General features: G+C 35.0%; 1 protein-coding gene across 1 annotated transcript in view; it reads right to left on the bottom strand.

Annotated features, from left to right (window-relative positions):
* Positions 1–3584: 3584 nt before the first annotated feature.
* rhocb (ras homolog family member Cb) overlaps positions 3585–15146 on the bottom strand; it is a 69016-nt gene continuing 57454 nt past the window's right edge. Inside the window, 4 exon segments of the mRNA NM_001002445.1 lie at positions 3585–4140; positions 9156–9286; positions 11247–11367; positions 12829–12986. Coding sequence (NP_001002445.1) covers positions 3967–4140; positions 9156–9286; positions 11247–11367; positions 12829–12984 — 582 coding nt within the window. The 5' untranslated portion in view covers positions 12985–12986 and the 3' untranslated portion in view covers positions 3585–3966.

The following is a 15146-nucleotide window of genomic DNA, read 5'->3' as shown; positions in this document are numbered from 1 at the left end:
AAGTTTAAGAGGGTCTGTCTAAAAGCGGAGTGAAACACAGCCCATGTCTAATTGTAAAGCTGTTTTTACATTTGACATTTTGGCTGTGTTCCAGTACAAATGTTTTATGCCATTCCCTCATTAACCAATAGTATCTGGATGCAGCCTTTATGATGCAAGCTGAGATAGCATCACTCAGCGATGCAATATCAGACACAATTCTCTCAAATGGAGCAAATGATGTCATTGTAAGGGGTAGGGTTAGGAGTGGGGTTAGGTGAGCCCCAATCCCAATTTCCTTTTTTGACCCCTTCCCCTTAGCCCTTAAAACCGAGGGTGAAGGGGAAGGGCTTCAAAATTTACCCCTAAGAATTGGGACACAGCACTATACAACACCTGCACACGTCATCATATGTCATCGCGATCTCATGCTTCATATGAGATCAGACGATCGCGACTGCTGTAGCTATTACAGTCGTGCTATTTTTTGGTATTTATCTTCAAAAAAAAATCACTGAAGGCAAATATTATGTTATCATAACGATCTAATGTCATAATAAGAGGGTAACTGTGCTGTGTATTTACACAGTGGCCATATTCATCTATGTAAACAAAAAAACAACATTAACAATATAGCAGACACCGTAAAAAGCTCATTCTCAGCCACTAGACTTTTCTGACAGGGTATTCAAGCATCATCATGTGTCAGAATGTTGTGGGACTGCTATACAGGAGTTATGATTATGGATTATAGATTGCGAATTATTATTATTTTTTTTAAAGCATGACAGTAAAACATGAACACGGTTATGAATATATTAAAACGTGTTTGTTTGTCATAAAAATCTGTAACAATGACAAAAAAAAAAAATCTTTGTGGATCTCCTCAATTCCGGGTTCAGCAATACTGCCATTGTGGCAGGTGTATTCTGGGAAATTTTCTTACCCCTTGATTTAGAGTGTGGCCCTGAAAAATCTTTGTTCGAAGGGCTATTCACCCCTTCCCCTTGGCCCTTTGCCTTTAAGCTAAAGTGAATTGGGACACCGCTTTCCCATTGGCGTGAAGGCGCAAAACGAGGGGTAGGGGTAAGGAGAAGGGCTAAGGGGTGGAATTGGGAATGAGCCTAAAAAGCATTGGATGCAGCTCAGATTGCACTGCACCAGGTCTGCATCCAGACCCCTTTCTCATTAACTTCTTGCAAAGTTGACTATGTTACACAAGTGTCCACTACTGGCAGAACTTGGGTTTAAATGGACGACCGTAAGTCTTTGGGCACTTGGGAACTACTATGCACTGTGGATGGAAGCTGCTGTCATGACCTCACAATCGTACTGAACTGTGGGACAAATAAGTGCCTGGAGTACACATACTGTATGATGTAGACTTAGTCGAGGGGTTTGTCCAGTTAAACCTAACTCTTCCCAAGCGGAACACACTGAAGACTGGCAGCAGGGATTCCCCCTAAAAGTAGAGTATATATGTTTTTCTCATTGGAAGTGTCATGATACTTGAGGTTGGTTGGGCTTGACTGAGTTCATAGGTCAAATGTTTGACTTTGCATGCCATTTGCAATGTTAATTTGTTTTATTCAGGGTTTTTAGAACTTTTCCAAAAACAAATATAAGGACTTTTCAAGCACTTTACAAATGCCGCAAATTGCATATATTAAAATATACATACTTCACCACATTAGGGCTAACTCCCAAAATGATTTGACAGATCCTGGATCTTTTAATCTTGATAACTGATCTGTGGCCAATTTGGTTCTTTAAACAAGTTTGTGAAACAGAAAAAAATACCTGGATGAACTGAACTGAGATCGCTGCACTTGGTGTGAAGGACCGATCTATAAATCCTTGAAATCATGATTAGCAATGCAAGAATTGGCTGAGGGCACAGCAGCGTAATGACATCATCTGATTAATATTCAATTATCCTGGTGGGCAAAATTATATACATTTTGTAATAAACTGTTTGTTAAATGACACGCAATAACTTTCCACCTCTGATGTGGGCTGCAGGCTTTACACTTTCATGTGTCAAGAATATTTAGCAATTTATTTAGTTTTACATTTAGAGCAGATTTTCTTTATTATATACTCTCAGAAATAAAGGTACATGAGCTGTCAGTGGGGCAGTACCTTTTCTAAAGATATTTGTACCCAAAAAGTCCACTGTGGTACCTCAAAGGTGCATAAAAGTGTCCAGATGTACCTAAAAAGTACCTTTGAGGGACCATTTTGGACCCTTCAGGTACAAATATGTACCTTTTGAAAAGATACTGCCCCAGTGACAGCTCATGTACCTTTATTTCTGAGAGTGTAGTAGTCTAGGTCTATTCAAGTCTCTTAATAGCTGGCTGTTTAAGTTAATTTTGCACCAAAAAAAAAAAAAGCATTTTGATATTGGTTAAGGTGTCTGCAACTTGCATAAATTATAATTCCTTTAAAAATATGTCTATTATCATACACAAATTGTACTAAAGCTGGAACCTTAAAATAGATTGCGTTTGTATCAAAGTCCATATTAATAAATGTTCTCTTTGAACCCTTTGGGGAGCAGTTTTTGTACTTTTATTTCGAAGTGCAGATTGCATAAGTTTGATTTATATAATTTTTAAAACTATTTTACTGCTTTCCCAAGTGTATATAACTATTACTGTAAGACCATATTCAATACACACTTTCAGTATTACCTTTGCTTGAAATGACCCGATCTAATCTTCTTTATATGAAATAAGCCTGCTTCCCCAGCAGGTTTGAGCTACCAGAACTTTTGCTATGACAACAACTCTCGGATGATTTAAAAAACAAAATGATCCTGGATCGGGTCCAATCTTCAATAAGCAAATCCGGAGCAATCCACGGACGAAGAACAGACCCCAGAACTTTATTCATTCATTCCACTACCTTCATCGCTCAAAAAAAATAAATAAATAAAAATAATAATAATAAAAGATATAGTACAAATACAGGTATTTGTGTGTTTTGATTCATTTTTGAAGGTTTCAAAGTTACAACACTTGGTTAAGAATAGTTAAAATGTTGTAATGAGCATATTCATTTATTGGTAGATTATCATTTATAACCACAGTCCCAACAAACACCACTACTATTAGAGTAGCAAAGCTATGGCTAGTTTGTGGTTGAAATTGGAAAGACAGACAGAGCTGCTTTTATAGCAGGTATTAACTAAAGCTGATAAACTGTCCTGATTTCATGTCACTTCTGAAATTGTGGGATAATTGTATTGTGCTAATCTGACAGGCCGAGTAAGCTAATTCAGTTAGCACATATTGCTAATTCAATTGTAATTCAATAATTTGCTAACTGTTTCGGCCTGCTAAAGCCATTACATAAGGTTTAAACTTGACGCACAACTATACTTGAGTTAAAAGAAAAAACTAAAAAACTCATTAGCTAAAAAAAACAATACTTATGTTTATAGAAGAAAGCCGAATTATTCAAACACTGTACTTCTATTCATCACAATGCTGTTTTCATTAATATGAAAGAAATAGGGCATCTATATTCTGACTATGGTCAGGATAAGCTGGCATTTCAACACAGTCATCAGTCAAATAAACGAAAGACATACCACAAACTGGCAGTTTAAATGAATGATAAATGTATATTTGCTTTTGTTTTGTTTTTTAAACTTAAATCACCGAGCATCATATACAGAGGCATAGAATAACTGTAAACCAGAATCAAAAGAGACAGAGAGGATTTATGTACATATACAAAATTAATCAGTCAGTCCAGAGAAGAAAAGTATATTGGCGAAAAGAAAAGTAAAGAGAAAGATGGCAGAATGGAGAGGTATTGGTTACTGACGCACACACACATGGTGCAGATTCTTTATAAATATTTTTCTGTCATCCACACCTGGGTTGTGGTAGGTATTAAAGGTGTCTCTTGGGATCAGCTGCTGAAAGGTACAAGGAGACGTGTGTGTGTGTGCGCGCATGTGTTTCAGTGTGTCGCTCATAACAGCAGGCAGCCGCTTCTCTTCTTGCGCTTACGGACTTGCAGCGCCGCCCTGGTGGCCATTTCAAATACCTCTCGAACTCCATCCTTAGTTTTTGCAGAACACTCCAGGTATCCAAATGCACTGATTCTGTTGGCCATGTCACGGCCCTCCTCTGGTTTGACAGGTTCCTGAAACACACACATAAGATAAAAGGCAGCATTCTTTCAGCAAATAATCTCTCACGCTAGTTTCATTTTGTTAACAAAGTTCAGACTACCATAATTATTTTATCAAGGACATGTTTCAATTCTGTTCTATAACTTCTATTGAACTTTGTATCTATCCAATAACCCTGAAAAATGTATTACCAATGTATTGCAGAAAAAGTGAATGAAGTGGTAACATCAGATACGTATTTTCTATGCAAACATCTGTTAATTAAACAAATGATGTCACTGATTTGGTGAAAAAACACAAAATATCATATTTACAACATAAAAAGTAATTGTTATATTACAGTTTGTCTTCTTATTACAGTCTTGAACATGTGAACAATTAGTAACAACATTGGCCTTGACATATTGTTAGATTTTCATTTTTTTTCTTCCTAATTTACTGTCTGTTTTTGCCCCATTGACTTTTATTATAACCACATTTGATGGTGCATATTTACACAGTCTTTGTTTTTATTTACTTTTAGTTCCGAGAGAGCTGAGATGCATATTTTGATTTTCTCAGACACATCAATGTGTGTAAAGGTCACTCTCACACTTTCACACACTCAGACACATTTTAATTTGTTGTATACTCCATATAAAATCCAGCTTTTTTGCACAAGTTTAATGGTGCCAACTGATGATCAACAGTAAAAAATACAAATTTTACCTCTTCATAACCAGGAAATCCACCAACAATCAAAAATGCATGATTATATGGTGTCATGGTGTTGTAATAAAAAAAAAATTGTGGTTATAATGGAAGTCAATGGGTCAAAAACAGCCACCAACAGTAAATTAGGGACAAAAAAACTCAAATGCTGATTCATTTAGAAACAAAGCTATTATTGTTATAATCAATTCACTGACATAAATGATTTGTTTCACTACAGATTCATTCAGAAATTAAACAAGGCAGTGTGATGCTCAAAGATTTATCTGATCCAGCTTTCTTTTTACAACTACTTTCCTTAGCAAAAACAGTATTGTGTATAGAATTGAACAATTCCACTACATCTGCAGTGCTATATTGTGTTTAATAACATGTTTTGAACATTTTAGGAATAAAATGTTTACTTCTGCTTTGATATGCCAAAGCATATTACAGTATGCATCCTAAAAGCCCAATTAAATATGTATTATTACATTATAATATTTATCTAAATACATTTATTTTCATGTTGTCTTTTTGGGTCTCATATTTCAACTCAATTCACTAAAAATGCAAAATGATTTCAAGCAGGTTGTGCAGAAACTATGAAAACCATTCTTCCTGATACTTCCTGATAGACAGCTGGAACCTCATTGGCATGTCAAGGAAATGGTTTCAGTTTAATTAATTTTCACCATTGTTAAAAAAAAAAATCATGGCTCTCTAAATTACTCGATTCTGATTGGTCAGACAGAACATTTCAAGACATGTTATATAAGAGATAAAGAACATCAAGGAGGTTTATCAGCAGCCCAACATGAATTGGAGGGCTGTTGTATAAGACTTAAGGGCGTTATTCTGTGAAAACAACTTCCTTAATGCATGTTATCCTACTTATTACACAGCTACTTGCTCCAAAACATTAAAATTACAAAAAACATTGTTCTGAGCCATAATAGTTTGTAAATTTTTTAATTAAATGGAAAGGTGACTGAAAACAAAACAGCTCAATGAAGCTGATAGAGCATACACTAACCTAATAATTATTTAGTTAAGTCACCAAAAACAAATGCTGCTGAATGGAACATTCGCTAACCTAGATATTATTCAGTCACAAGATGGAAACAGTAATAAAAATAAATAAATAAAAAAAAAAAAAACTTTCAAAGACAGTGACGTGAAAGACAAGCAGATGTAAATGAATATGGGTGTATATATGGATGTGAACAGATTCACTGAGGGTCAAGGTGATTCGAAGTTGAGTCTGTATCTTATTCAAAGATTGTCTCAGAATAACATGCCTCGGAATGCCACGACTGACCAATCAGAATCAAGTATTTCGGACAACAGTGTAATAATACATAGGTTAGTGCAGGGGTGTCCAAACTCGGTCTTGGGGGGCCGGAGTCCTGCAGATTTTAGCTTCAACTTGCCTCAACACACCTGCACGAATGTTTCTAGAGAGCCTAGTAAGAGCTTTATTAGCTAACCCAGGTGTGTCTGATTGGGGTTGAAAGTAAACTTTGCAGGACACTGGCCCTCCATAAATGAGTTTGGGCACCCCTGGGTTAGTGTATGCTCCATTCAGCCGTTTTTGCTTCTGTCAGCGTAATTTAATTTAAAAATATATATATAAATGATTACAACTCAGAACAATGTTTTGTATCTAATTAAAAAGAAATCAGCAATAACAACCGCCTGTATGCACTTTATCCCTTACTTAAACAGTTCATTCAAACAAACTAAAATTCCATCATTATATATTATTTTTATCCAAGGCAAACTTCCATTGTTGCCACACTATTACCTTCCATAATTGCCTAGACACTGGCAATGACATATGGAGCTGAATTCAGACTGACATTAAAATTTAAATGGTAATAAAAATTTTATTTAATAAAAACTTACTAGTTCTAAGCAAAGGTAGGTTACAACTCCACAATTTAAGAATATCCAATAAAAACTATTAACATCATCCAGGACAAAACAGGAATATATCCTAATGGTGTTTGAAATGCCATTCTAGCAAATGTACTTAGCAATTTTCCCTACTCACTCTATACATATATATTAGGGGTGTAACGATTTATCGTTGTACGATTTATTGCGATGCAAAAATGTCTCGATATGCATCGTGGCGTTATGACGATTTGATTACGATATGACGTCCGTTTTCTCTTATTAGTTGAGCTGTTTGCACGTGAGCTACGTTCCACCTGCTGTCACACGTGAGTTCAGATTGCAGCAGCAGTAATGTTAGCAGACCAAGATGAGTGGAGCTGAAATAGAGGATGGCCCATCCTCTCAAAATCAGACGTCTGGCAACATTTCGGTTGTACAGTCATTGCTTTAGACTCGTCCGCTTTTTGACACGCATACTGGGTCACACATCCTAAGTTTTAAAGTCTTCACAGTGATTTACATACTTTGCACAATGACCTAATGGTGTTGAAAGAGTCACATACTGTATTTATAAGGTACAATTCACCCTAAAATATCATTCTGTCTTCATATAATGATGTATTGGCGGCCGCAAAATCACACATGACGTGAGCTGTTACTACAGAGGGCGGACTATGATAGACGCGCGCGTATGGCAAGCCGTTTTAACATTTAAACCTTTGATCTGACTATCCATAAATATATTTAGAGATATCTCTAATTATATTTTGACTAGTCATAATTATAATTCGACTAGTCAAAATATAATTAGAGATATCTCTAAATGAATTTAATTAAATATGAATTAAATATATTTATGGATAGTCAGAACAAAGGTTTAAATGTTAAAACGGCTTGCCACGCGCGCGTCTGCTTCAGTGAACAGAACCTGCAGGTTGTGACTAATAAAGTAGTAAACAATATTCAGTTTGTGGAACAGAGTGATCTTTCAGGAGCCGCGTGGGAAGTTTGAACAGCACTTAGCAGTGTAAATGAAACCGAAAACGTACACATTATTTAAACAATCATATCGCATTTTAGAGTTATGATTACGACGAGCTAACCCTTTGAAGCTAAATTTGAGTACAAAGGTACACAAAAATGCAACATGATACACTTGATAGCGCCGACATCAGCGACGCCGAAGAAATAGTAAACCTGCCTAAACTGCTAAAAAGAGTCACGACTGTCCTGTGTAATGATAAGACGGCCACCCTGTCACTCATCATGCCCAACATGAAGACAGCCATCCATAAAAACCTCTCAGACAGATACACATAAGTTCAGCATTATCTTATAGAACTGCTGATTAGCTGGAAATGTGGATTTTTTTTTGCACACACAAAAAACGCAATTGACCAAGCAAAGCCTTAAGCTCTTACTGTTAAATTCAATTGAATAGAAAGCTTATTTTTTGCACCTTTACTTAAATTGTTCCTTAATTTTCTCTGTCATTTCAATAATATTTTTAAGAAGTTTTTAAATTGTTTTATTTTCCAGAGACAGGCCTGTTTAATATATTTTCTAAAAGAAGGTTCCTTTTAACAAGTTAAAACAAAAGAAATACAAAAAAAATAGTTTACTTGGTAAAATTTGCATTTCAGTTAAATTTTCAATTTTTATTCCAAATATCGTGATACATATCAAATCGTGAACACTATATCGTGATACACATCGTATCGTGAGCTGAGTGTATCGTTACACCCCTAATATATATATATATATATATATATATATATATATATATATATATATATATATATATATATATTTTTTTTTTTTTTTTGTAATAAGGAGCAATCAAAACAGTAGTCTACATTGCAGTAGATATTTCTTTCTGTATTATGCTGAAAAATAACACATGACTAACAAACTGCCACATTCCTGTGGAGATAGAATCAAGGTTTGATCTCAATGAGCATTCCTAGACACTAACGCCACTGTTTGTAAGCGACCTTAAATGGTTTCTCAAATATCTCTACCCACAGTTCCGTTCAACAACAATGCTTGTAGGCAAAAATACCCATGCAATTTGAAAGAATATAAAGAGGCATAAGAAACTATGCAAGCAGTTTCAAATAAATTAGCAAATCATATTCGAAAAAAAAAAAAAAAAAGAGCAACTGCTAAATTTATTAAAGTATCATTCTGACTAAAATGGAGGTTTGGCTACCGGTTCTTGCAAACACCCTCCAGCATGATGCAATCCCAGAGGGCCGCTTTATCCCCACAGGAAACAGCTGCGTTTCCATTTTCCTCTGTGGCTGTCAGAGACAGGAAGTGTCCTGTTTGTTAAGCAAAGGCCAACAAAAGGCCTTCGCTGTGTTTTACAAAACTCTATTTCACATTACTATGGCAACACCTGCTTAACGTGCGCACACACAAAAACACATACCTGTTTCATCTTGATCAACTCTCTGCGTGTGTGTTCATCATTTCTTAAGTCCTTTTTATTCCCCACGAGGATGATGGGAACGTTGGGACAGAAATGTTTTACCTCTGGCGTCCATTTCTCTGGAATATTCTCTGCAAAAGAACAGAAAAAAAACACTTACTGACGATGCAGTATTGCAATGAACTGAATTTATTTATTACATTAAAATATTTTACAGTGCTAAAAGAAATAGTTCAGTCAAAAATAAACATTTATTCACCCTCCACTTGTTCCAAAGCGGTTTGAATTTCTTTCTTCAATAAACACAAAAGGAGATATTTTTAAAGGACGTTGGAAAGCAGTAGCCATTAACCTCCATTGTTCTTTTTTGTTTCTACTATAGATATCAATTGCTGCTTTTCCAACATTCTTTACAACAAAACTTGCTTTAAGTTCAACAGAAGAAACAAATTCAGATTATGACCACTTAAGTGTGAGTAAATGATCAGCAAATTCAATTTTTGGGTGAACTACCCCTTTATTCAATTATCTTAAATTTAATGTAGCCTTTACAAACTTAATTTACCACTTCAGTTTTATTGTTTTTTTAACTTCAATTTACCCAACTGTTCCAAACTTGGAATTAGAGTAAGAATTTGTGAAATGTTTCTAATGCAATTATGTTGTTATAAGTTGTAATTTTTATGATTTTAGTTTTAAATGAATTGTGACTACTACAACTGAAAATGAGTGTTGTCCTTTTTAAAGGGCACCTATTTTGCCCCTTTTTCAAGATTTAAGATAAATCGTTTTTGTCTCCAGAATGTGTCTGAAGTTTCAGCACAAAACACTCATCAGATTTGTATTATACCTTTCAGAATATTGGAATTTGCTGCTCTGAACACAATGTATCTGTTTATTGGCGGTAATTTTAATGCTAGTTCTCCATACCCACCGTTCCCACCGCCTGTCATAGTGTGCCTCAGTCAGATAAACATCACAGTGGCAGCCATTAAGAAAGCAGACCTCATGTTACGTTTGTGAGAAATACTACAGTAAAATCTTTCCCAATGATTATTTGATGTATTTGTTATGGATTTAATTCAAGCCTTTCTGCAATGATGCAACACACAGTGTCGTAACAAAGTTCACACACACAGACACGCAGCGGACACACGCATGCAGCGGACTCACGCACGCATACACACGCGCACACACGCACACGCACACGCACACACACACACACAGCGTGTGTTTAACTTTGTAATGTTTTGCATGGCAAATGTGACAGTATACAAGTTAATATCCACTGTTGTATGGGTATCTGTTATGTTTATGTAAAAAATAAACCAGATTTAACAATCACAAACTGGGATTCAAGCGGCTTCTTTTATAACTGTACTGACATGCGGCTTGTGGTGATAAGGTAAATACGGTAAAATCGCTGTAATTCATTACAAACATGCACTGTTTTAAAAACCCTTTAAACATGTAAAACTCATTCTTGATCACATTTGATGATGATTGATAATCAAAGAGAGCTGAACAGATCTTTTAATCCCGGTCGCTTTACGCACATTCTGTTTTGTTGATATGATTATACATGTTACTACAGAGACATGTTAATATGTGGCTGTCAATCTATTTGGTGGGTGGGGAAACCACACTCTTACGTTCTATTGTTAAACTGTCGTTAAATTGTCTTTCTATGACTCCAGTATGATAGATGACACACCTACACACAATTCTGCCCAAACAGCTTACAAAAGATGTTTTATCATAGGTGCCCTTTGATACACTTTAAAGTGTAGCTTGTTTCCATGATGCAAAACAGTATTTTAAGCCTCAAAACTTCAGTCTTCAGTTTCATATGACCCTTAAAGATTACTCTAAAAATGCTGATTTATTGCTCTAGGAGTATTTCTTCTTCTTGTCAGTGTTGAAAACAGTTCTTTAATATAATATAAGATTAATTTCTATTTGAAATCAAAATATTTTTATACATTATAATTAATTGAATGTGTCCTTGTACAAAGTATAATTTTTCTTTCAAATGAACTCTTCCTGACATTCCTTTAAAAAATACAGTTACGCGTGTAGTTAGTTACGTACCTAAACTATCTGGACTGTCTACAGAGAAACACATCAGGATAACATCTGTGTCTGGATAAGACAATGGCCTCAACCGATCATAGTCTTCCTGGCCAGCTGTGTCCCATAAAGCCAACTCCACCTGAAAGAGAGATGGATATGAAGACCATTCAGTGTTTTGTCAGCCAAAAGAACGTCTCTAAACTCTGACTGGCATTAAGATCAATGTCAGTACCCATAAATGTATATTTAAAAATTATTAAAATAATAAAAATAATTGTAAAAAAATTATAAATCTGAAGTTATTAAAGCTTGACTGAACTACACATAGGACAAAAAGTCTTCATATGGAAGTACAAACATTAAACCACATTTGAAGTAAAATAGTAGCGTATATGACTCTGTATTCCCCTTAAAACGTTTATTTAATTGAATAGGGCTTTGTCGATTACTATGAGGAGGCATAAATCTAAAAAATGTTAAAAATGGCCGGTCACTCGAATCACTTAAAAAAAAATACAGAAATGTTTTCCTAAAAAAATATGAAATCATTTTCAGCTGAAGAAAAAAGTCAAACAACATGGAAGGCCTGGGGCTGAGCAGAAATCAGAAAATATAATTTTTTTGGTTTCAAACTATTCCTTTAACAGTGTTTCTCAACCACGTTCCTGGAGGACCACCAGCTCTGCACATTTACCGTTTCTCCTTAACCAAACACACATGACATCACCAGCCCATTAGCAGAGACTGATAGACCTGTAATGGGTGTGACAGAAAAAGAGACACATAAAACATGCAGTGTTGGTGGTCCTCCAAGAACATGGTTGAGAAACACTGCTTTAACATAGATTGGTTTTAATAATGTGGCTTTATATGAATTTATTCCCAAACGATATTGTAGGGTTGTACATCTTTAAGAGTATTGCTTGGCTTTTATGATAGCGAAGAAGCCAAATCAATACTATTAATACTTTTAAAATAGTATTTGTTGATAAATATTATTGACACAAAAGAAAATGTAAATAAATAAATAAAAAATATTATATATATATATATATATATATATATATATATATATATATATATATATATATATATATATATATAATATTATATATAATTATATATTATATAATATATAATTATATATTATATAATATATATAATATATATTGTTATATTTTTATATATTTAAAAGCATATGTAATATAAAAATAAATCACAGTAAAACCTTAGCCCACATACTTTCAAAAATGCATTACTAAATAAAATTGCATACGAGTTGCTGTACTATTAACACAAAAGTAGTCTTCATGGTATTCTACAAGCCAGCATCAAATTTCAACAATTATCTTGAAGTAATAAGACCATATTTTCTTCTTATAAAAAACAAACAAACAAAATATGACTCCTTAAAATGCCCTTATAAGTGAGCCATAAATTTTGCCCTCAACAAAATTCACAAACTGAACAAATCCGATATGCCAACAACATAAAAATAAACGCACATATGCTTGCACACATGAACAAACAGACAGCTTCTCAGTGTATGTGCCCACAAAAAAAGGAAGAACGTGTCCAGCACAGTATAATAACAACCCACCTGTTTGCTGTCCACTTCTATGTCAGCAATGTAGTTTTCGAACACTGTGGGCACGTAGACCTCAGGGAACTGATCTTTACTGAACACAATCAGCAAACAGGTCTTTCCACAGGCTCCATCTCCCACAATCACCAGCTTCTTACGGATAGCTGCCATTACTAGAGAAAGACACACAAGAAAAAGAGGAATTGTTCAAACTAAAAGCACAAAAATATATTTTCTATAACGAATCCCTGTAAATCTGTAAATGACTCCACTTAGAATGTTTTTTAGCTTTGTTATTTGTATTTCTATATAAATTGTCATATACTATATATATATATATATATATATATATATATACACACACACACACACACACACACACACACACACACACACACACACACACACACACACACACACACACACACACACACACAGTACAATACAGTACACTGATTTAATTTTATAAACAGGGATGTACAGTAACAAGTACAACATATATGTATTGTACTTATTACACCCTGTTTATAAAATTAATTCAGTCACTGTATTGTACTGTTTGCATTTGAATACAATACATTAATATTGCATATAACTAATATAAATAATATAATTAATATTAATTATTTAGTATACACTTAGTACAGCATCTATAACCGAAGTAATGAATATAATATAACTAGGTTGTCATTTTGTCAAATATCACATCAAAATAATAGTCCCTTTCACACTGGTAAATATGCGGAAATGACTTTACCAGTAAATTAAAAAAAGTGCTGCTCACACAGGCAAGATCGATCAACATTTATTCCAAAACACTGGTAAATTCTGACAAAAATCAACCAAAAATAAGCTTGAAACGTCAGCTTTGTAAATTTGTAAATATTGACTGCATTACAAACTATGTGGATGGTTAAGTATTGTGAACAACTTCGATAGAAACATATGGAGGAACACTTTTAAGAATGATCTGTATGTGTAAAAGGGGCTTAAGGCGGAGCAGCTAAGCATTGAGCTCAGATGACTTGTGACAAACACAGAGCATAATATAAAAACAGAATGTGCGGCGAGTTGAGAGCGCCAATGCTGGATTCAGTGACCGGTGCACCACACCTCTCCACCCATGCTGCACTGAAGGCTGTTAGATCTCTGTGTGTGTGTATGTGTGTGTGTGTGTGTGTGTACTTGCTTATGTCCAAAATGAGGACTTTCGCCAGAGTACACACCAGTAAAATGAGGACCACCTTGACAAATGAGGACTTTTTCTTGGTCCTCATTTGTCTGACCATATAGCAGTATTCAGCATGCTTCAAAATGGTGTCCTGGCTTAAAATCTCACTTGTCCTCAAAATGCACTTTTACATGATTTGTGTATCTAAGTGTGTATCCCCCCACCCCAAAAGTGTGTATAACACAGCGCCCTCTAGGAGAACTGCAATGACGCAATGATACACACTTTTGGGATCTGGCCAATCAGAAAGATACAAGGAGGATGTCACGCCCCCTATTGATCTGACGAATCAGAGGCGAAGTGCGTAAAAATAAAGATGGCGGCAGCAAGTTACTATGGTTACTTCACAGAATAAAAGAGACAGTATGAATAAAATTGGGCTTTAATTAGTATTTAAATGAAAATGACCAAACTGCGTCAAGAAAGCCTTATATTTGGTGTCCTTAAGCACGGTACTTTATTCTAGGTTTGAATCGTACTGTTTCTGCGCAGATCGCGTTGTATCCCCGAGGGAACGGATAACACGGAAGTACAGTATGTAACTTAGTTTAGGCGGTACAGTAGCAGATCCGAGAAATACTGTGGCATAATAGCGCGAAACGGCCCGCGAGAGCGACACGCAACAGAATCAAATGTTTTCCTGGTTTGTGTGTTCTTTGAACTGTCTGTCTGTCCTACACTGTCAGCGACCGCACCGCGCACCTCCCCCGCCCGCAGCTACGCTCCCTCCGGCTACAAAGAGCTCAGCTGCCCGGGAAAGAAAGGAGGAGAGGAGCTCCGAGTCCAACCGGGAGGAAATTAGGCAGAATATAATATATAATTTGATGTATATCCGTGTATAATAAATGGTATCATCACTTGGAAACTTTTTGTATACATGTTTAACTTTTTTCCAGAGTTCTGTTTATCTAAATAACATGTTAATAAGTATTTGTTTAAGTTAAGAAAGCTAAAATGCCAGGTTTAAATCATTTATAAAGAATGAAAAGTGTATTATTTATATTTCCTTTGCACTGAGATTTACATATATTATAAATAGTATGAGTGAATAAATTTCTTATTGAGTAATTTAATTACATTTTAGATAAAGATAAATATAATC

This window comes from Danio rerio, chromosome 8, assembly GCF_049306965.1.
Source record: "Danio rerio strain Tuebingen ecotype United States chromosome 8, GRCz12tu, whole genome shotgun sequence".
In the NCBI taxonomy this organism is placed as follows: domain Eukaryota; kingdom Metazoa; phylum Chordata; class Actinopteri; order Cypriniformes; family Danionidae; genus Danio; species Danio rerio.
Note: the sequence above shows the minus strand (reverse complement) of the source record. Positions and strands in the feature narration are given on the sequence as shown.